General features: G+C 42.1%; 1 protein-coding gene across 2 annotated transcripts in view; it reads right to left on the bottom strand.

Moving 5' to 3' along the window:
• EPG5 (ectopic P-granules 5 autophagy tethering factor) overlaps positions 1 to 22956 on the bottom strand; it is a 123682-nt gene that overhangs the window by 59011 nt on the left and 41715 nt on the right. For both annotated transcript variants that reach the window (XM_057526387.1, XM_057526388.1), the window contains exons 15-24: positions 21980 to 22099; positions 21052 to 21311; positions 16512 to 16652; positions 9153 to 9297; positions 8726 to 8923; positions 8227 to 8337; positions 6919 to 7041; positions 5425 to 5591; positions 4384 to 4605; positions 2441 to 2564 (exon numbers count right to left, since the gene is read on the bottom strand). In XM_057526387.1, the coding sequence (XP_057382370.1) occupies positions 2441 to 2564; positions 4384 to 4605; positions 5425 to 5591; positions 6919 to 7041; positions 8227 to 8337; positions 8726 to 8923; positions 9153 to 9297; positions 16512 to 16652; positions 21052 to 21311; positions 21980 to 22099 (1611 nt within the window). The remainder of the gene's footprint in view (positions 1 to 2440; positions 2565 to 4383; positions 4606 to 5424; positions 5592 to 6918; positions 7042 to 8226; positions 8338 to 8725; positions 8924 to 9152; positions 9298 to 16511; positions 16653 to 21051; positions 21312 to 21979; positions 22100 to 22956) is intronic.

Raw genomic sequence — 22956 nt, 5'->3', positions numbered from 1 at the left:
TCAAACAGTAATAGCTGATGAGCAGATATGGACTGTGGTTTTGTGGATGGTGGTTTTCTTTTTTTTTTTCTGATTTTGAGTGTTCTAAAGGATACCTATAAATGTAAAAATGTTTCAGGCTTCTCAATTAGCACACTCCCATGAAGTCCTAAATCGTTATTTCCAAACCAATCATGGCACAAGGCATTCCAGACTCAGAGAAGGAACTCCAAAGTCATCCTGATCACAAGCCTGGATCTTGGACGCACCAAACTGTTTGAGGTGCTGTACCAGACGCTCCTACTGTGTATACACATCTCCTTTAATTGGGGTCTGGATGTCACTTTCTCCACCTCTGTGCTAACAGTACTGTTGACAGAGGCTAACAATTAGAAAAGAATACAGAGAATTAACAATGGGTAAGCAGAGATGTTTCAGAAACCACTAAAAGACAGAATAACTCTGAACCTGAATTACTGATTCAAAATACGAGCTATAAAATTAAAAGGCCAGCAGAAACTAACACAACATTGTAAAACAACTATACTCCAATAAAAAAAATTTTTTAATAAATAAATTAAAATTTTTTAAAAATCAAATGGCAAGCAAAGACTTTAAAAAAAAAAAGAAAGCAATTAACCATGTAGATGCTGGGGAACCAAGATAAATATCAGAGAACCAAGAAAGCTATGATTAATTTTTTAAAACACTGACCAAGTACCTACTACATGCAAATTCTCAGATAAGGCTTTGGGTTGTGGAGTATAAAGAAGAGATGAGCATGGACCTGCACTCAAAAGATTTCAGGATACCATGACCATTTGTGTATTTTTCCTATTTCTCTGGCCCTGTATTCTCAGCCTTATTTCTCTGTGCCTTTCAATGTTACTTCTCAGTTCCATCTTCAGTCCTCTTCTTAATCCAAATATTCTATTACCATTACACCCACATTTCCTACACTACCCCAATTCCTGAACTCTAGACCTGTATATTCCCTCCCCACCAACTCTTTAGTAAGAGCTCTCCTTGAAGCCCCTCAGGCACTTCCTCTTCCAGTACTGTAAACAGCAGCTGCCCAAGCTACGAATTTGGAAGTCCTTGTACTATCTGATCTGCCCTACAACTGTATCAATCCTAATCTAAAAATCCTATTGATTCTACTAATTCTTCTTCAATATATTTTTAATTCATCCATTTATTTAACTACTCCTGCTATTTCAATAGCTCTTCAAACAAAGACTTTGGAAAAAGACGTCCTGCTGGTAACATCCTCTCTGCCACTCCGCATCACCGTATCTTCCTTTCAACCTGAGAACTCCCATTTGTCCTTTAGGGCTCAGTTCAAAGGTCACACTCCAGCCTCAGTCTGAATCATGTGCCATTTGTGCATGTTTCCACAGCACCCTGCGCATTCCACCCCCACAGTCTTCATCACCTGATGAAATAATTATTTAGTCCCCCATTTGACAGTAAGCACCTTAAAGGCAGAGACTGCATCAAGTTTCTTTTCATCTTTGGTATTAGATGCCTGACACCTTAAAGGCATTCAATAGATACTCACAGAAGGAAGGGAAGGAAAGAAGAAAGAAGAAAAGAGAGGAAGGAAAGACAAAGAACACAGAAGAAAGTGAACGACACCTACTAGAGATGAAATAGTATATACAGTGTGGAAGCAACTAGGTTTAAAGACCCAAATTGAAGTCTCTCAAGTCTTAGAGGATCCTAAATCCCATCCAATGTTGGGGGACAATGCCCAGTAGAGTTCAACCCCTAGAAAAAAGAAACTGGAACAGGAGAGATATGCCTACACACACACACCTACATACACACACACACACACACACACACACACACACACACACTCACACAAATGATAGCTACAGAAGCTTAGAGAAAACTCAGAAGTTTTGGCCTAAAAAAGACCACAGACATCTTTGCTTGGGTACTAGGGAGAGAACAAATTAGGATATGTGAAGACTAGAATTGCGTATCTCCAAAAGGGCAACCAAAACTGTGATAGCTACAAGTAAGTCATCTCCAAAGGCAAACAAAGGTGAACTCCCTATCTCCATGCTACTAACTTTCTATACAACGTATGAATCTTAACAATCTTAACAAATTCTTACACAGTTTTATGGGAGTAGAGATGACTGCTTAAAAGTGTTCAGCTGCTGATGATTTAAAACAAGGAAGAATACAGTCAGAGAAAGGCTGTGTTTATGAGGCTGTAGAAGGTCCCAGAATGAGCTTCAAGCCTTCAGGTGAGGCCATAGTGGGGTCAGAGATTCAAAAGGAAATAATCCTACAAAAAAATCACTTATATATTGACAAAACCACAAGAACAATGACCATCCCAGTGACCCGATTTCCGTATCAACAAGGGGTTTTACCATTAGGTTATAAAAGTGACCAATTCAAATTACAGTTAGATATGCTAAGAGAGACATTGCCATAGTTTTACCTGCTGATTCTGCATCACTTTTGCTAGCCTGTGAATATCATAATGCTTTGGCAGAGAAGGGATATACGTATCTCCTTTTTGAAAATTCTCATCTTCTAGCCATAATATATATACATTGAAGAGCCTAAAAGAAAAAAACATAATTACATAAAATACAAAAAGATGTGCAGGCAAACGAAGTTTCTTACACCTCTAGGAGCACTGGCACTAAAAGATAAAAGTTCGGAAGCACATAACACAGAAAATATTTCCAACCACCACACTCCCAAGAAGGGCCAGCAAGGGAGAAAGGTCACAAATCATTTAAATACGATGCAATAATTGCTAAAACAAGAGGAGTGAAGAAAGGGCTCTGTGAACTCTATTACTAAAGAGGGTTAAATACAGTACACAGAAAAAAATAACTGGAGAAGGTGACTTTAACACAGACCAAGGATCTGAATTTCAAGCTTTTCTTTCCTGGACAATCAGTCACAGTGAGCCTTGGTGCTTGGAAAAGTTTAGATAGCATTCAAATAAACACCTTTTCTGTCTTTCAGAGAAAATATTAAAAGCCATTTTAAACTTATGCATTGGAAGAACCTGCCAGCTTTAGGCTCAATGACAATCCCCTGCCTCAAAGAATCACAAATAGAACCCATAGCATGTATGCACCCTGTTCCCATGAAGAAGGAACAGAAGAAAGCTAAAAACAGGAAAAAAAAAAAATTCTCTATTTTCCAGTAAAAACTTTTTAAAAAATTTAATGATGCTTCCTTTGTTTTTATTTTGTTTTGTTTTTACAAGGAAGACAGTCCATTTAGCTCAGATCACTGGTATTTTAAGCAGTTGTTTGCAGCAACAGGTACCAGAGTAGTCTACAGCACACAAATTACAAACAAAGTACCAGGTGGGGACCAGGAGGTGTGGCTGGACTTTTCTCAATAAAGTGGAAAAGTACCGCCTTTACCCTGGCAGCAGTCTATGTAGGAAGAGACCCAGGGACAGACCTTTGAGGCTCTTAAACAGGAGAGGCTGGGACGGAGCTCTCTTCCAGCTTGACTGGGTTATATGTCTACTTCACAACATGCCAAAGGAGGGCAAAAGGGAACATCAAAGACTTTCTTAGCTGATCTAAATATTCAAAGATAAAGCCTTCCCAATGGTTAAGCCCAGCTAAAAATACATTTTCCTTCAAGCAAGGAAGAGACAGGGAGAAATCATTCTGGAGGCTGAGAGAAGCCCTAAGGTTTTGAGGTCAATCAAGCCTGAAGCCTGAGTGCTGGATCGAAACACTGGGTTTCCTCACCGAGACATCTGTATTCACTTTGTATTCAGAGTTCATTATTAAGAGCCGTTTTTATTAAGCCTTATTTATAAGACTAATATCTCGTTTACATCAAGCTTACAAATGAAGGGTGAAAGAACAGTGTGAAAGGGACACACACTTACCTCAGAGTTCTTAACCTTTTAGGGGATGCAAATATTAAGCCTATTTTTAGAAGCAGTTTTGGAAGATTATGAATCCACCACACCCCAGGTGGATCCCACAATCCCCTAGAGGGCCTATGAATCTCACTTAAAGAACCCTGCCTGGGTCATTTATTTCTTTTAGAGAACTATCCTAGCAGGCTTTACTAGTTGTTAACCTGCTATTATCACTTCTTTGGGTTTGTTTCTGTTGTTAAATAAAGAAATAGAAGAGGTCACCAGCCCTCCGGTTTAAGAGCTTTCACTCAGACTCCAGGCACTTCACAGAGGTACATCCAAATTGCTGATTCACTCTCATAAGAAACACAAAAGAGAAACATTACAGGATGCAAACCTATAGTCAAAACCACCTTCCATATTCAATCTAACAGGTTAAGAGAATAACATCCAGCAGCTGTAACATAAATCAAAGAGCCGGCACAAGTACCTGTGCTGCAAACAACGACATAAATGGCTAAATAGCCATGCCTCACCTCACGAGCTCCGTGTGCAGTTCTGGTGAAGTCAGGTAAGCAGGGGTGCCAGCCTGGGTCGCTGGCAGCCCTTCACTGCCCTCTGCTGGAACTCGGAGGGCCTTGCTCGCAGCATGGTGGAAGTCGGCCACCTCAGTCAGACGCCTCTTCATTTCTTTCAGCAAATTGATATGAGCAGGGCTTTGAAAAAACCTTCTTCCAATACAACCATCTATGGGTAGCCTTAAAAAATGCAAGCACAGATCACAACAGGATCAACACAAGATGCTCCTTCTCTGTGACACAAAATTACAGTCTGTTAAGTCAGTTTATTAAATTAATACATACTATCTCTATCTCAATGGTTATAATGAGGCTCCAACAAGATGGCGCATATAAAAGCAGTTTTTAAAAGAACGAAATGCTATGCAAATTCAAGACACTGTCACCACTTAGAGGTACAGAAGAGATTAAAGATAGTCCCTTTTCTTAAAGAACTTGCAATCTGGTAGAAAACAGAAGTGCTGAAGAATCAACATCCGTATGTTTCAAAGGGGTGAGTTAAGGGAGTGCAGGTGCACTAGACACAGAGCTGGAGCCAGACAGCGATGGTCAGTGACAGTGAGCAGCCACAGCTGGCCGGAGTCCCTTCACATCCAGCGGAAATGCTGGACTCCCCCCAGGCACTGCCTGGCCTTCGTCCACAGCTGCACTACCCATCACCAGTCCCCCGGAACAAGCTCCACCATGGCCACACAAGCAGCCTCAGCTTGGGACAGTCTCTCCCTTTGCAGCTCCAGAAGCTCTCTGCTTAACCTTGCAGGGTCCCAGGGTGTTGTCTTCACCAAACTGGGTATGGGGGGTGGTAAAGAGAGAGCGGCCACAGGATACCCTGAACTCAGAAAAGGTCTAGTCTAATAGACGTGAAACAGGAAAGGAGGGAGGCTCCTAGCCAGAGAATCACTCTAACTCCCATGCCACTGTGTGAGAACACAGAGCTGCAGAGCAATGCAAAGGCAGGAACTGATTCACAGAAACTTACTACTACTCTGGGTACCATACCCATATTGCGGTCCTGGGCGGTGAAGATACAGGAGGAAGAACTTCTGCCAAATGAGTGGCAGAAGAGGATGGTCAGAAGGCGTGACGAGAGCCTGGTGGGCCCAACGATAAATCAGCAGCCTCTGGAGGGACGGGACGATGGGGAGTTTCAGCTGAGCCTGGGCTTTCTACAAAAGAGGCGGGCTTTGAGCAACCATGTAATGACCACAATTGCAAACAGTCACTTCCTAAGTGATTCAAATGAAATGCTGAACATGGTGTTTTTGAATCAATAAGAAAAAAGAAAAGTCATATAAACCTTACTTCTCCAACCCGCTAGCTAACACTTTAACCTTAGTAGCAAGACATGTAGGGCAGCTTTTTTTCAAGAATTTCACAGACCCCAGAATTGGACTGGGTCTTAAGCATCACCTAGTCTAATCTCATTTCCATGCCTTTCCATTCCTTTGCATGTAAAACACTATAGTGCAAGAATAATATAAAAGCCAAAGTAGATTTTATCAACCTCTTGAAAATTGAGATTTTTTTTTTTTTTGGCCACGCCGCATGACATGTGGGATCTCAGTTCCATGACAAGGGGTCGGACCTGCGCCCCCTGCATTGGAAGTGCAGAATCTTAACCACTGAACCACCAGGGAAGTCCCAAAAATTTAGATTTTAAATGGACGTTCAAGAATGATAAATCGGGCTTCCCTGGTGGCGCTGTGGTTAAGAATCTGCCTGCCAATGCAGGGGACACAGGTTCGAGCCCTGGTCTGGGAAGATCCCACATGCCGCGGAGCAACTAAGCCCGTGCGCCACAACTACTGAGCCTGTGCGTCTGGAGCCTGTGCTCCGCAACAAGAGAGGCCGCGATAGTGAGAGGCCCGCGCACCGCGATGAAGAGTGTCCCCCGCTCTCCGCAAGGGGAGAAAGCCCTCGCATAGAAACGAAGACTCAACACAGCCAAAAATAAATAAATAAATAAATAAATAAATAGATTAAAAAAAAAAAAAAAAGAATGATAAATCCCTTGACAGGCTCTGAAATCCAAAAGCAAAGTCTATACTATAGGACCTGAAAATAGAAAGTCTTTAATTCTAAAGCCTCATTCCAGTCTTTCTCACACTTTAGTTCGCCTAAGGATCAGCTAGGGAGTTTTTAAAAATAAATTCCTGATCCCACTCCAGACTCAGAATCCCAGAGGTTGGGGTCCAGGAATCCGATTTTTAACAAGCTCTCTAGGGGATTCTGCTGCTTTAAAACAAAGGCAATCCCCTTTATACATGCAATGAACACGGCCTCAAATTATTAGGTTGTGACTCTCAATGTTAAAAGAACCTTGGGAAGGAGGTATACACTTCAATTACACCATGTTAAGCATTAGTTTGGTTATTGTGCTTTCCAAACATTCACAACAAAAGAAAACACAGAAGTCCAAAAGCTATAGGTGAACCCATCAGCATCAAAGTGTCAACCACCTTCTACCACTCAAATGCAGAACGCTATTTGCACCTTCAGAGCTTGGTCAGGGGTAAATGCAGAGTTTGTAACCAATTCCCCTTCAACAACTCTTCGGAGCTGGGAGTCTTCTTCAAAGATGGATTCCATGTTCAGGACTGTCCATGCAAACCAGACCTACAATAACACCAGGTAAAGATGAGGGGAATGAGCTACTAACTCAGACAGACAAAATACATCCTCACATTCCACAAATAAACATTACAGTTCCTAAAATTAACATAGTTTTTATACCTATTTCTACTCTTATCACAGATATAAATTTACATGAAATAGGCCACTGAAAACTGTTAAATTACTTTAGAAAGGTTACTTTAGTAAAAGATGTTTGTTTGCTCAACTTTAGTGGGCAGGTTCCGTATGCACGAGGGACAGGAAAGAGGGCCAGACGTGAGCTCTGCCCTTAAGAAGTTTTGCATTCACCAGAGGAGACAAGACTAATGTAAGTAACCAAAATGTAAAGTGAGAAGTGTGGGTACTGAGTCAGGGGTCGAGTGCTATGGGAAACCAGAGGAGGTAGGGTGGGATCAGAGAAGGTAAATATACCACAGAAGACTCTAGGCAGAGACTGGAGGGGAAGGCATCCTGGTAAGAGAATCAGCTAAGCAAAAGATGGAAACTCCAGAGATGTATGCAGATAACAGCATGGAGCGTGTTTCAGCTGGACCACAAGAGGTATGAGGAAGAGCAGGAGGTAAGTGTGTGATGCGAAGCTGAAGGATGTTACTGCTAATTTAAGTGATAAAACAGAGACATAATGGGACACACAAAGTCCTGAGAGGTGGTGATAATGATGAAAGTAATGCTGCGAATTAATGATAATGATGATAACTATAACAGCCAACACCTAGCAAACACTGTTCTAAGCGCTTTACATGTAGGTGCGATCATTATTCCCATTTGACTGTTAAGGAAACTGAGGACAAAGAGGTTAGCCAGCTGCCCAAGGCACAGCGCTAGCAAATGGCAGAACCAAGGCTGAACCCCGGGTGGTCTGGCTCCAGTGTCCACGCCTAAACGCTCTGCCCTGCAGCTGGGCAGGCTCTGCAGTCAGGCAGTTGGAGTCTGACGCTGAGCCAGCCACTTGAATCCATAAAACCTCGGTTAACACCCCTGTGAGACAGGAATAGCAACAGCACAAGCTCAGCAGAGGGCTACTGTGCGGATTAAATGAAAAAGTATTCCTATGCATAGAAAGTGTTAAAACATGTTAGTTATTTTAGACTATTAGTAATGTAGGTAAGGATGATAACAATATTAAAGTTCAAAAAGATAACAAATGGTCCACAGTGGGTTTCCTACCTGAGTGGGTGTGGCCAAGCCCTCCACAAAGGAAGGAGTGATGTTGCCTGCCACGATCCAGCTCACCAAGGAAGAGAGCAGACTCCGGTCACAGTGGTAGCCCAAAGCATTCTACACCAGGGGGAGCATGTGGAGCAGAGAGTGGAGGCTTTAAAAAACACAATCAATGAGCTTTTCAAGAATATCAGCAATTACCTTACTACAATGGAAGATTCTGGTAAGACACAGATTTCAGTAATTAGTCCACCAGCAGTTACAATCCCAGGCTGCGCATTACAGCCAAATGTAACGAGCAGCGCTCCTCCTGGGGTGTCCTTCCTTTGGCTTTATGAGGATCTGCACTTAGCAGACTACGGTTACTGGATAAGACACTGTTAAGGCAGAGCTTTAAAAAGGCAGTGGCCACAGAGCAGTACTGAGAAGGGTGCATGTGGGGGAACCTCCTTAGAAGACTACTATCTAGCTGACGACTGAAAGATAAATTCTCTAACAGGTTTACCTTATGTTGCTGGTAGAGCAATTTCTGCACACAGTCTTCCTGCATCAGCTGAAAAGCTGTTTTACACAAATGGTCCATGAGGAAGAGGATGGGTTGTTCTCGGTACCAAAGATGTTGGCTTATAAGAGCCTGAACCCAGAACTCTAATACGGCAACCGGGCCCACTTCATTGAGCTGAGTGCTTACAGAGATGTGGGCCTGCGGAGAAAGGGCTCAGGTGACGTGAAAGGTAATAACCAGCCTCCCATTTTTAAAACACTAATAAAATAATACCTACCTCCACTACAAAACCCAGATCTGTTGACCTTCTTGGTCAAAAGCACTGTGCCAAGTGCTTTGAAATGACCAACACATAGACATGTTAGCACAGGGGTGTTTGATTGGGAAGGCGGGGAAGGGTGTACTTAGGGGCTGACAGGGCCCTGACCTGAATCATGCTGTTGAGAAGCTTCACGTTGTCCCCATGGCTGGCTCCTGTCAGGTGCTGTGCCACCTTGTGGGTGACCTGCTGCGTGACACCCTGAGGGACACCGATGTCCAAGTGTAGGAACAGGAGGAGGTGTGACAGAAACCTGCCGAGCACATAGGACAACGCACTTTACCTTCCAATCGGAAGTCAACAGAATTTCCAGTGGCTAATTACTTAAGAGAAACAAAAAATACTGACGTGTCCCATTTTTAAACCAAAGCTCTATTTAGGGATTCTGATAAATCTTCAGGAATTTCAGAAGAATAAAGTTTTCCAGTTTGACGTGGGTTAAATCTACCCATGTAATGAACAGACCTAAGACACACAAACCCGTGCAAGTTAAAGAGCATTAGAGGGAAAACACCCAAAGCGCTGCTCTATCCCCTCCCAACCCCCACTAATGAGAGTAGAGATGTCTACAGAATCACTCTGCAATCTTTCATGGGGTGTCAACTCCACACAAAGTGGCATATGGAACACTGCGGGGGGGTGGGGCACGGATACCACCACATTTAAGTCACGGGCATGCCCTCGGTTCCCTGGGTGCACCAGGCTCCGTCCTCTCTCAGGGCCTTTGCCTCTGCTGGGTTTTCTGCCTGAAACACTTCCCCACATCTAACCTGGCAAACTCCTACTCATCCTTCCCATCTCATCTGCAATGTCCCTTCCTCAGAGACTTCCTGACCCCTCCCCGCCACCTAAAATACGTCTAACCCATTAACCTCCCTCATAGCACCATTGTTTTCCTTCGTGGCACTTAAAATTGGTAACTGCATCCTGAGGACGTGACCACTTCCTATGTGTCTGAGGGCAATGCCTGACCCTCCTGGTGCCCCATCGTACAGACGGTGGCAGCACAGAGGTTACTGCTGAGTGAGGGTGCTTCCCATTTCACAGGAGGTACAGCACAGGCCAAACTCCACTCTAGTAGAAAGGGAAAGCTATGACAGGAGAGGCGCAATGAAGCCCTGTAAGAGTTCAGAGGACAGAGCTAGCGCAGGCATTAGAGGGCAAAGGGAGAGACACAGAGGAGGAAACATCTGAAATGGAGCCTAGAAAGATTTACCTTTACTCAAAATTTAACAACTCCAGCGGGGGGGGAAACAGCCCATTCAATCTAATTTTAAAATCTCTCAAAATCGCAAAAATCTAAAGACAATTTATTAAAATTGTTCCAGGCAGGCATCAAATTGCCTGTGTATCACTTAATCCTTACACTCAGCCTGTATGAGAAATGGCATTATCTCATCATACAAGTAAAGAAACCGAGGCTCTGAAAAGTGAAGGAACTCACCTGTGTTCACACTAGGAGAGCGATGGAGTGAGGACACAACTCAAGCCTGACCACCCTGAAAGCCATGCACCAACCAGAACACAAGTGGTCCCAGACTTGCTCAGGGCCTAGAGTGCTAATTTTTCCAAAAAAGGTCCCTAGGCCCTAACCCATTCCTACTGAAGCAGACTCTCCAGGGGAGGAGCTGGGAACCCATACTTAATAAGCTCCCTCCCGTGATTCTCATCCCCAGGCAAGTCTGCGACACACTGTTTGAAATGACACACAATGGGAAAACTGTAATGTCCCCCTCATGCCTTTGGACATACTACCTGTCCCCTGCCATACAGGCCTCCTCCACATCAGGCCTCACCTCCCCCTTCCTCGCTCTTCAAAAGGCTCCAGCCAGATGACCTCCTCCCGGCTCCCTGGACAGGTATTTTTCTTCCCACCTCTGTGCCTTCACTCAGCTCCTCCCCAACCTGGTCCTCTCCAGACCCTCCTCTCACCCCCTACGGATACTGAAAAAGCCCTGTCTTGCCATGTCCTCTCCACTGGCCCAACACCTACCTGCACTCCGAAGCTCAATTAGAAACGTACCTCTTGGGACTTCATTGGTGGTGCAGTGGTTAAGAATCCACCTGCCAATGCAGGGGACACAGGTTCAAGCCCTGGGCCGGGAAGATCCCACATGCCACGGAGCAACTAAGCCCATGTGCCACAACTACTGAGCCTGTGCTCTAGAGCCCATGAGCCACAACTACTGAAGCCCACAAGCCACAACTACTGAAGCCCGTGTGCCTAGAGCCCGTGCTCCGCAACAAGAGGAGCCACCACAATGAGAAGCCCGCACACGACAACGAAGAGTAGCCCCCGCTCGCCACAACTAGAGAAAGCCCACGCGCAGCAACGAAGACCCAACGAAGCCAAATAAATAAATTTATTTTTTAAAAAAAGAAGAAACCCACAAAGTCATATTTGTGGGTCATCTGTTGCTTCTGTTCACTGAGCATCCTCTGTCTCCCTTCTGCTAACACATCCTCTCATTAGGGGAACTGTCCTTCCTCCATGCTATAGAGTTGTGGCAGAGAGGGTCTCTCAATACAGAATCCCTATACACCGTCCTCTCAGGACTGGTCAATCCCACTGGTCAAGGTGACAGGCTCAGGGAGAGCACATGAGTAAGTCACACCAATCGGAATCATTATAAGGAACAAGGATAAAGAAAAACATTTGCCTTTCCCATGGGAAACTAGGATGATGCCTGGTTCTCTCTGTAGCCGTGTACTTTCATTCCCCTGGAAAAAGTACACCTGCAAGAGAAGGTTTGAAAGAGAGAGAAGCAGGGCCAAGGGACCTGGGAGGGTAGATAAACAGAAAGGGAAATACTAACCCAGGGCCTCTCAGCTTTGCAACTACTGCCATGTTGGGACGGCTGATTCCTGGGAGAGGCTCTCCTGTGCACTGTGGGATGTTTAGCACTATCCCTGACCTCTGTGCACTAGGTTTAAGTAGCAGCCCTCCTCAATCCCTCTACAACCCCCTCTCCCAACCACCTGCCCTACCTGCCCCACCCCACCAGGTTGTGACAACCAAAATGATCTCTAGACATTACCAAATGTCCCCTGAGGGTCAAAACCCCTCTAGTTGAGAACCACCACTTTAGAATGACCTGTTGTTATCAAGAGCCTTTTTCCCCAATCACATGAGCCAATACATTCCCTTCCTGGTAAAACAAGTGTGCACTGAATTTTCATCATGTGCAATTAAGAATCTTGATTCGTATCCATCCTTAATTCCTTCCCTCCCCAAGCAGCTATTTCTTTTACCCTAATTCCATATACTTTTACCATATACAGTTGACCCTTGAACCCACAGGGTTAGTGGTACTGACCCACCATGTAGTTGAAAATTCATGTATAACTTTTGACCCCCCCCAAAGCTTTACTAATAGCCTACTGTTGACCAGAAGCTTTACCAATAATATAAACTGTCGATTAACACATATTTTGTATGTTATATGTATGATATACTATATTCTTACCATAAAGTGAGCTAGAGAAAAGAAAATATTACGAAAATCATAAGGAAAATACATTTACAGTATTGTACTGTATCTATTGATACTGTAAGTTTACATCATCTGTTTACAAGATGAATCACCTGTCAGTACCTACATCAATATTGTCTTATATGTTATAAAACACTGTAGATGCTATACATGCTAACACTAGACATCAAAAACGAAAAGACGATGTGAAAAAGAAATTCATATTTATTTACAGGTAGAACAATTCCTGCATTGATAATGAAGAAGCAGCAATATGATTGCTTTATGGTAGCCTAGTATAATCAATACGATTGTTTCACAATCGTCTAGCCTATATACTAATGAATGAATCGTCATAAAAATTTTGTGGCATAGAGTATGACAGTCACATTCATAATACAGTATTAGAAACACTGTTACATTTTTTAAAAAACCACTTACCTGTGATGACAGCCTGATATAGTTTCTCGATTACGAGAGAGGCACACTGTACGGTAGTATAATTCTTTGAAAGCAAAGTTATAAAACAGTAAGAAAAACACAGTATTAATTTTATATTACATCTCTCTCACCTTATGCCTGTGCAAGGATAGGCTATCCACTTCAATACCAGTCTGGCACAGCATGTGCTGCATGATGAATACTTAGGTGATGATGATGATGATGACACAGAAACACCTCATACAGTCCTGGCCATACGGCTGTCAGATTTTCACACAAAGACACACATATACACAACAGGTAAGTTTATCAATTGTACAGCATAATGATCATTTATTATGCACTAAGTGGAAGTGGATCATCATAAAGGTCTTCATCCTCATTAGCGTCACGTTGAGGAGGCTGAGGGGGAAGAAGAGGGGTTGGTCTTGCTGTCTCAGGGTGGCAGACCCGGAAGAGGTGGAGGAGGTGGAAGCGAAGGAGGAGAGGGAGGCACAACTAGTGTAACTTTATAGAAATATATCGAAATTTCTGACTTCTTTGTTTTTTCATTTCTCCAAAAATGTTTCTATACAGTATCAATTCTTCCCCCATTTGCTTTAGTTTCAGTGCTCGTATCATAGAAGGGTCCATGTCATAAAAGAAATCAAAATCAGTCTTGAATAATCAGAACCTTCTGGCAGATTGTCTAATGTTAATGCTTTCTGGCACTGCTTCTTCTACGTCTTCTTCCTCATCATCTGGCACCGGTTCAGAAGCACTCACGTCAATCAAGTCATCTTCTGTTAACTCCTCTGGTGTGGTGACTATTAGTTCTTGAATTTCTCTAAGATCCAAATCTTGAAACCCTTCCCCCACTCCCAGCCCCAACTTCTTTGCCATATCGACCATCCCTTTCATGATTTCCTTGATTGGCTTTGTCATAAATCATGAAGTCATGCACATCTGGACACAGTTTTCTCCAGCAGGAATTTGTTTTGGGCTTGATGGCTTTCATGGTTTTCTATAACAACAATGGCATCTTCAATGGTATATTCCTTCCAGACTTTCAGGATGTTCTATCAGGGTTCTATTCCATAGTGCTGACAATCCTTTCCATAGAGTACCATGTACAATGAGCTTTAAAGGTCCTTATGACCCCTTGACCTAGAAACTGAATTAGAGACGTTGTCTGTGGGGGCAAAGAGACTGCTGTGACACCTTCGGTGTTCAACTCATGGGGTCTGTGTGGCCAGGGGTACTGTCCGATACCAAAAGAACTTTAAAAGGCAGTCCTGTACTGGCAAGGCACTTCTTGACTTCAAGGACAAACCATTGATGGAAACAATCAAAAAAAAAGGGTTCTCGCTGTCCAGGCCTTGTACAACCAAGAGACTGGCAGCTGGTGTTTATCTTTTCCCTTCAAGGCTGGGGGGTTAACAGCTTTACAGATAAGGGCAGTCCTAATCGTAAACCCAACTACATTTACACGAAACAGTACAGTTAGCCTATCCCTTCGTGCCTTCAATCCTGGTGCTTGCTTCTCTTCCTTGCTAATAAACGTCCTTTGTGGCATTTTTTTTCCCCGGAATAGGGCACTTTCATCTGCACTAAAAACCTGTTCCAGCAGATATCCTTTCTCCTCGATGATTTTTGTAATGGCATCTGGGAACTCGTCTGCTGCCTCTTGGTCGACAGAAGCTGCTTCTCCTGTTATCTTGACATTTTTTAAGCCAAACTTCTTTCTAAAATTATCAAACCATCCTGTGCTGGCATTAAATTCTTCAGCTTTAGATCTTTCACCTTCCTTTTGCTTTAAGTTATCATATAATGACTTTGATTTTTCTCTAACCATATTAGGGTCTATAGGTATGACTTTCTTATAGCCATCCTGCGCTCCACACAAAAGCTACATTTTCAATATGAGATAAAAAGGTATTTCACAAAAAGTACAACATTTCAGAGCCTGCTGGTGTAGCTGCAGTGACAGCTTCATGAATTTCCTTTTCTTTTTTTACAATGGTTCCTACTCTGGATTCATTTATCTTGAAATGACAGGAAGTGCAGCTGCAGACTTCAATCTATGGTACATATCAAGCAATTCAACTTTTTCTTGTAATGTCATGACTTTTCTCTGCTTCTTGGGAGCACTTCCAGAATCATTAGAGGCACTTCATATGGGTCCCGTGGTGTTATTTAAGGCACTAAACACAATGAAAATGACGCGAGAACCGCAAGAGGTCACTTTTTACTGTGATGCACAATTTACTGGAGAGACACACCGCTCAGTCGGAGATTAGCGTCACAAAGCGTGTTAGGCGGATACTCAACACTTGAGCTCACCTTCATAGCAACAGGAGGTGGCTACAAAATTATTACAGTAGTACAGTATGCAGTTGTAATTTAATACTGCACCTTTACGTCTGTTTATTTCTCTCAACCACGAATGGCATCATGTATGGTCTATGTTTGTGTGTGTAAGTTTTGATAAATTTTAACTTTTTATAATAGATTTGTATATATTTTATGGTAGTAGATGATAGAATAGACTACTATCTATATTTATTTTATACATTCATGACATACTTTTTTCTTAATTTTTTTCAATATTTATAGGCTACATTAGTTCATCTGTGGGTTTTTTCAAATTGTCACAAATCTCCAAAAAATTTTCCAGTGTATTCATTAAAAAATATCCTCATATGAGTGGACCTGCACAGTTCAAACCCATGTGGTTCAAGGGTCAACTGTAATGCAAATGCAATCTATACGCCCTAGCATGGCCTTGTCAATATTTTGCTTCATAACTTTGTGATTACCTCAGAAGTCTTATTTTCTCCACAAGATTATCAATGTCTCATGTGATGAGCACCTTCCTGTGTATCTTCTCTGTTTATAATACTGCCCCATGCACACTGCAATTAAAAGCAACGTGTTTTGCTATTGCTACAACAGCAAAGCCATTTGCTGCTCAAGGTCAGAAGCACTATTCCCAGTTTCATGGAAACCACCACCCTTTTCAATACTAATAAGCTATAAGCAATCCAAAATTAAATGACAAAGAGAAGTATCTTTCATGACAATAAAACTAGAATCATTATTAGAGTCACTGTTCATCACTCTGCATTCTAAAATAGGCAGGAAGTTTTCTGCCTCATAAAAAATACACCATTGAGGGCTTCCCTGGTGGCGCAGTGGTTAGGAATCCGCCTGCCAATGCAGGGGACACGGGTTCGTGCACTGGTCCAGGAAGATCCCACATGCCGCGGAGCGGCTAGGCCCGTGAGACACAACTACTGAGCCTGCGTGTCTGGAGCCTGTGCTCCGCAACGGGAGAGGCCGCGACAGTGAGAGGCCTGCGCACCGCGATGAAGAGTGGCCCCCGCTCGCCGCAACTGGAGAAAGCCCTTGCACGAAAACGAAGACCCAACACAGCCAAAAATAATAAATGATAAAAAAATTTTAAAATTAAAAAATTTAAAAAAATACACTATTGAAATATCATTCCCTATATTATACCTGAGAAACCAGAGAACATAGTCATTTTGTACTCGCTGGGCTGTTCTCCACTTACTGCTCATTCTTTAGAAGGTAATACTGGCAAGGGTAGAACAAAGGCAGAATCTTATCCAGGACATGGACCACTGTTTTCAAATGCCTCGACTGGACCAGAATTCCCAAGAGTGGGATGCCTTCTGCACAGAACTTCTCAATGCTATGGAAAAAGAAAAAGGCAATGAGCATATGAGGTAGCCAGTTCATAAACTGATGTTCTTCCAATGCACTATCAGCCTACACACTACCCAGATTATCTCAGGTCTCCAACACATTTATGCATACCCAAACTTCACACAGAAATGCTAGAATCAGAACTCTAGAAGTACAAAGGAACTTAAAAGTTCATTTATATTATCATTTTATACGAAAGAAAGGTGAAGTATCATGGCCCAATTCACACAGTTTCCTGGTATAGGGTCAAATTGAGGACCCAGGTTTGCAAATTTCTAGTCCAGAGCCCTGGCCACTTCGCTTCTCAAATGGTGCTTCTTCTAAGAGTCAAGGGGCTCTCATTGTCTACGTAGTCCCACAAGGTATTATAGCAAAGATTCAAAAATGAGCTCAATCTGTCTGTATAATCTGGCAGAATTTTTCTGAAATCAATGTGGCCTAGAAATTTACTTATTTTTTTGACTCTTCAGAGAATCTATCCTTAAGAAATAACCTCAAATATGGAAGAAAATATGACAGATGATCCATGTAAAAATGTACTTTTCAGAATTATTCGTAATTGTAAACTCAGAGGCATAAATGACTTAATGTAAATTCTGGAAAAATCCATTCAATGGGAATATTACGGAATCATCTTAAAAGTATGCATATGATGCCCAAGGGCAATATGGAAAAATATTTCTGCTAAAATGGTACTAGGAAAAAACAAAACTTTATACTTCTAACCATAACTACTAGTAAAGAAGAGTTATACTGTACAGACAGGGGAAAAACAGGGATAATGTCACACTAAAATGCTCATTGTGTTGGAGTGGTAAAAAAGAGTGTTTTTTTCTTCCATTTTCCTAATTCTATAGTTTAGTTACATCGCTTTAATTCTGGGGGGAAAAAAAATCTTTTCAAAAAATAAAAGTAATAATGCAAAGATTACGCCCTAAGGGAAACATTTACAATATTAGAAGTAAAAAACAAAGGATATATAAAATTATGCATATAGTACAGCTTTAAAAAAGATCCAAGGAAAACATATTGAATAAAAATAAACAGGAAAAAAAAGCAATGTTTTATTACGATGAGAAAGATTCTGGGTGATTTTTTTTGACTACTGTTCTCTGTATTATCTATGACTTTATATTCATGTACAACTTATGTCCTTCACACTCTGCCCCCAACCCTAAGCCCATTCATAAGATTGTTTTAAGTCATCCCAGATGACCACAGTGGAGTTCAGCCCCAAAAAGAAACACTCTCACCCTCACACCCACTCAGGATTCAGGAATCAGCACTAAACCAGTATCTATTTTAGAGAGGACTCACAGCAGTATTAGTGAATAAAGAGCTACAATTCCAGAATAAATATAACTAGAGAAATCATGAAACGATTAAGTTCAGAGTACTACACTCAAAGAATCCACATACCAGACACTGTTCTAAGCACGTTAAACGTCTTATAACTCACTTAAGCCTCATAAAGTAAGTCTGATACTATTATTATTCCCATTTCATAGATGAGGAACCTGAGGTACAGGAAACTGTGAATGACACTAGAGCTACTAGAAACGATGTAAAGAGTGCCTTCCAAAGGGCCTATATAACATCTCTCCCCTTCCTAGTACATCAATTCTACCCTCTTTAACTGGCTTTCAAATTTGTCCATAATTACCTGGTGACCTCCATTCACCAACAGGAAACACAGGCTTCAGCCAGGAGAGTTTTGTCAACACTTCCCCTTCCCTCCCCCCTCCTCCACCCAGCCAGATAGAATGAAATATGGAGGGGAGGAGGGGGGGGTGGGGAGGAAGAAATAGGTGAGGGAGGTTAAGAGGTACAAACTTCCAATTGCAAAATAAATGAGCTATGGGTATGAAATGTACAGTGTGGAGAATACAGTCAATAACTATGTAATATTTTTGTATGGTGACATATCGTAACCAGCCTTATCGGGTGATCAGTTAGAAATGTACAGAAATGTTGAATCCCTATGTTGTGTGACAGGAACTAACACAGTGTTTTAGGTCAGTTATACTTCAAAAACAAATAAACAGGGCTTCCCTGGTGGCGGAGTGGTTAAGAATCCACCTGTCAATGCAGGGGACACAGGTTCAAGCCCTGGTCTGGGAAGATCCCACATGCCGCGGAGCAACTAAGCCCATGCGCCACAACTACTGAGCCTGCACTCTAGAGCCCGTGAGCCACAACTACTGAAGCCTGCGTGCTTAGAGTTCATGCTCTGCAACAAGAGAAGCCACTGCAATGAGCAGCCCACTCACTGCAACTAGAGAAAGGCCGCGTGCAGCAATGAAGACCCAACGCAGCCAAAAATAAATAAATACATAAAACAAACAAACTCATAGAAAAAGAGATCAGATTTGTGGTTACTAGAGGCTGAGGGGAGGTGGGGGGGGGGGTGGAGGGACGGGAAATTGGATAAAGGTGGTCAAAAGGTACAATCTTCCAGTTATCAGATAAATAAATACTAGGGATATACTGTCATGTACATGATAATATAATTAACACTGGTGTACATTATATATAAAAGTTGTTAAGAGAGTAAATCCCAAATGTTCTCATCACAAGAAAAAAAAATATTTCTTCCTATTTCTTTTTTTTTTAATAGATCTTTATTGGAGTATAATTGCTTCATAATACTGTGTTAATTTCTGCTGTATAACAAAGTGAATTAGCCATACATATATCCCCATATCCCCTCCCTCTTAAGCCTCCTTCCCATCCTCCCTATTCTTCCTATTTCTTTAATTTTGCATCTATATGAGATGATGGATGTTCACTAAACTATACATTTCATGATGTATCTAAGTCAAATCATTATGCCGTACACCTTAAATTTATACAGTGCTGTATGTCAATTATATCTCAATAAAACTGGAAGAAAAAAAAGAAATACCTATGAAGTAGAAGTTCTGGAAATACAAAGATAAACAAGACGACGCCCCTACCATGTCCCTATCATTAAGGAACACACTGTCCCAAAGGAGGAGGAGAAACGATTACACCTTAAGCACCCTGCTCAGAAGGCACAGGTGCTGCAGGGCAGGAGTGGGCGGCCCTTGGGCAGAATCTTCAACACCGTGGGCACTGATCACCTGGGGAAGGTAAGAGTCACCACTCTGCTCCTTAGCCCAGGACATCTTCTCTAATTAATAAGACTCCTCTCCAAAGCTTAGCTCCTCCATGAGGGTATCCTGCTCTAGTGATCTCTCCTTACTTTAAATTCTTTCTGCCCATACTCTTGAGAGGTTCTCAATCTAGGCTGTACATTAGAATCACCTGGAGAACTGGCCCTTAGATCAGTTAGATCAGGATTCTCACTCTCTTCCCTGTATTGGTATTTTTAGAATCACTGCAAAAGTGATTCTAAATGGTGGTCAGGATTAAGAACCAGAGCTCTATTCGTATCATCCAGCCCATGATTATATTCTTCAATACTGCCAATTGTTTTACGTCTCCTGTGTCCACTAAGCTGTCAACAACCTGAGGACAGCTATCTAACAATTCCATATCTCTCCTACTTCACAGCACAGGTTGAACACTAATAGCTCACAGGACAACTGGCATGCCACTGAAAATATACTGAATATGGAAGAAGATGTTGAAATCAGGTTGCTAAAAAGGTGTTACAGTGAATCTAAAACACAAGAATCAGAAAGTATAGGCCAAAGATGTTTTAGAAAACTGGATAGGCTAAATAAAATTAATACATTGCAGGAAAATGATCCTTAAAGAAAAGGATTTTTAACTACCTGAGAATTCATGCATTCAGTTACTTACTGCACCAGATTCAGTCTTCATCACTAGGGATAAAATACCACAAGACAAATATGGTTCCTGAGTCCTAACCTCATAGAATGTCTCTGATAAAATTAAACAGACAACTACAATATAGTGTGATAAATGCTACAATGGAAGAAACAGACACAGCTACGGGCTCATACAAGAGAGGCACTTGACCTGATCAGGCATTTCATCCCCTTGGGTAGGTTTAGGGTTAGCTTCCTTTATACCTGGGAAGGCTGCGTTGGCTGCCATCACTTTAAACAAAATTCAGTACAGGTGACCAATTATTTTTATTTGACCACTATTCTGAGGAAGAGACTCTGTCTACTGCTGACATAAATATTCCACGCTGGATGATAGGTATAACTCTCTTGATAATGCAACAAGGTGATTTTCTGTTACAAATCCATCTTATATGAATTTGGGCAGCATTTCCCCATGATGAGCTATTAATCGAGGCTTATTATTTGGCCCTGATTACCCCTAGATAGATGTGATGGAGGCCTCAGACCTTGGGATGTGAAAGATGAGATTCCAGAATCACTGACTACAGGTTCAGCAACCCTAGAAGTTCAACACAAACACTGTACCTGTGGCCCACAGCCGTCATAGCTAAGGCCAGATAACAGCCAATGGGCATGCCCGCCTTAACAGCCTTCAAGAGAGGATGAAACGTGGGTGACTCTGTCACTTCAGGCACAGTGCTGGAGAACGGAACAGTTGCACAATTCTGCTGTATTCCATAATCATTTTTGTGCAGTTTTAACCTCAAGATCAAGTTCCAGGCCCATTGGTTAAATGAGGTCTCAGGTGTCTCTCCATATCGAACAATACTGGCCAAATATGAAACCTAAAACAATTATTTATTTTAAACCACATTAGTCACATACACATTAAATCAGTAAGCTCACCCACCCATCTCTTTTTGTGATCAACAATGCCGTCAAAAGAAAGGACATAATGCTTACTGGTACTCAGTGTTTACAGTGCTAAATTAAAGCAGTTTCTCACTCACAACTGACCACTTCTGCTTATTTGCTAGTCACTTTGTGAACCTGATCTGGGTCAGCTCAAGCAAGAGTAATAATATGAAAGTTGGTATGCAACAAATCGTGTGCTGGTAAAAAAATTTAACAACCAGTTGGAGCATGGGGGCTGATTTATAAGGGTTTGCCCACTTTGGTAGCATAAAAACTCCCACCATGGTCAACTTCAAGCCACCAGCAGGTTAACAACCAGACCTGCAAAGTTCCTAAAAATGTAATAATCAGTTCTCCAAGCCAGTATGAGCCAGCTCCAGCACACCGCTGTAGCTCAACTCAAATTCCATAATACTAAAATGGTCATATGGAGGCTACTTCTTAAAGAAAAATCTTTCTCCAACCATAGAACTCAATTTCAATATCTTAAATTGCCAGAAATGTTCTTAGGAAACCTAAGGGTAAATATTGTAACTTTATCCACCCAGGTCATTTATAATAAAGGTTTACGTCCTCAATACAAAAAAGAAGGAAATACCTGCTTCATACTTTCAGAAAGAAGCCCAGCATATGGCTTCTGTGCAAGGTACTTCTGGTACGCCTCAAGAATCATTAAAGCTACTTCAGCATGGACTGCTTGATCCAGATGAAGAGTCCCCTTTTAAAGAGAAAAATCATCACAAACATGTCATCTTGATTTTTTTTGGTTACACCTTTGAACTAAAAGATCAGTCAGGATAGTAAAAAAGAACCTTGGATGCAGAAGTTTAATTTTCCAAAGCTCACACCCCCTAACAGTGAAATTATAAAATGACAATAGGAAAAAGAATTGAAATCTTTAAAGAACCACTACACTGCCCCAGTTAGATGTGAGCCCGAGTCATCCCCAATCCCAGTCATAAAAGGTATCTTTGAATGCAACCCCCAACCCCCACCCTAAAATCTCCATAAATACTTTGGGTTACAAGTTTAAGGGTATTGTTAAGAACCAGGAAGATGTTGAATTATTATTAACTAAACAGAAAGATACTTAACAATTTAAGTCTACATTCCCTTTTCTTGTTCTGTCATCAGTGAAAATATAAAAAGTACTCAACAGCACAGGTAAAATACTCCTTCAGGAGCTTGAAGATGCCTACCAAATTTCCCACCCAATCTTCCTTTACAGCCTGAAGAAATACATTCCCTAAGCCTCCCAGAGAAGAGCACTTTCCGAACGCTAACAAAAGAACAAGAAGAGGGCTTCCTTGGTGGTGCAGTGGTTAAGAATCCGCCTGCCAATGCAGGGGACATGGGTTCAAACCCTGGTCCGGGAAGATCCCACATGCCGCGGAGCAACTAAGCCCGTGCGCCACAACTACTGAGCCTGCGCTCTAGAGCCCACGAGACAAAACTACTGAGCCCACGCCACAACTACTGAAGCCTGCACGCCTAGAGCCCGTGCTCCGCAACAAGGGAAGCCACTGCAATGAGAAGCCTGCGCACAGCAACGAAGACCAAAGGTAGCCCAAAATA

Source organism: Balaenoptera acutorostrata, chromosome 13, assembly GCF_949987535.1.
Source record: "Balaenoptera acutorostrata chromosome 13, mBalAcu1.1, whole genome shotgun sequence".
Taxonomy (NCBI): domain Eukaryota; kingdom Metazoa; phylum Chordata; class Mammalia; order Artiodactyla; family Balaenopteridae; genus Balaenoptera; species Balaenoptera acutorostrata.
The sequence above is the reverse complement of the archived record's forward strand: the minus strand, read 5'-3'. Positions and strand labels throughout refer to the sequence as shown.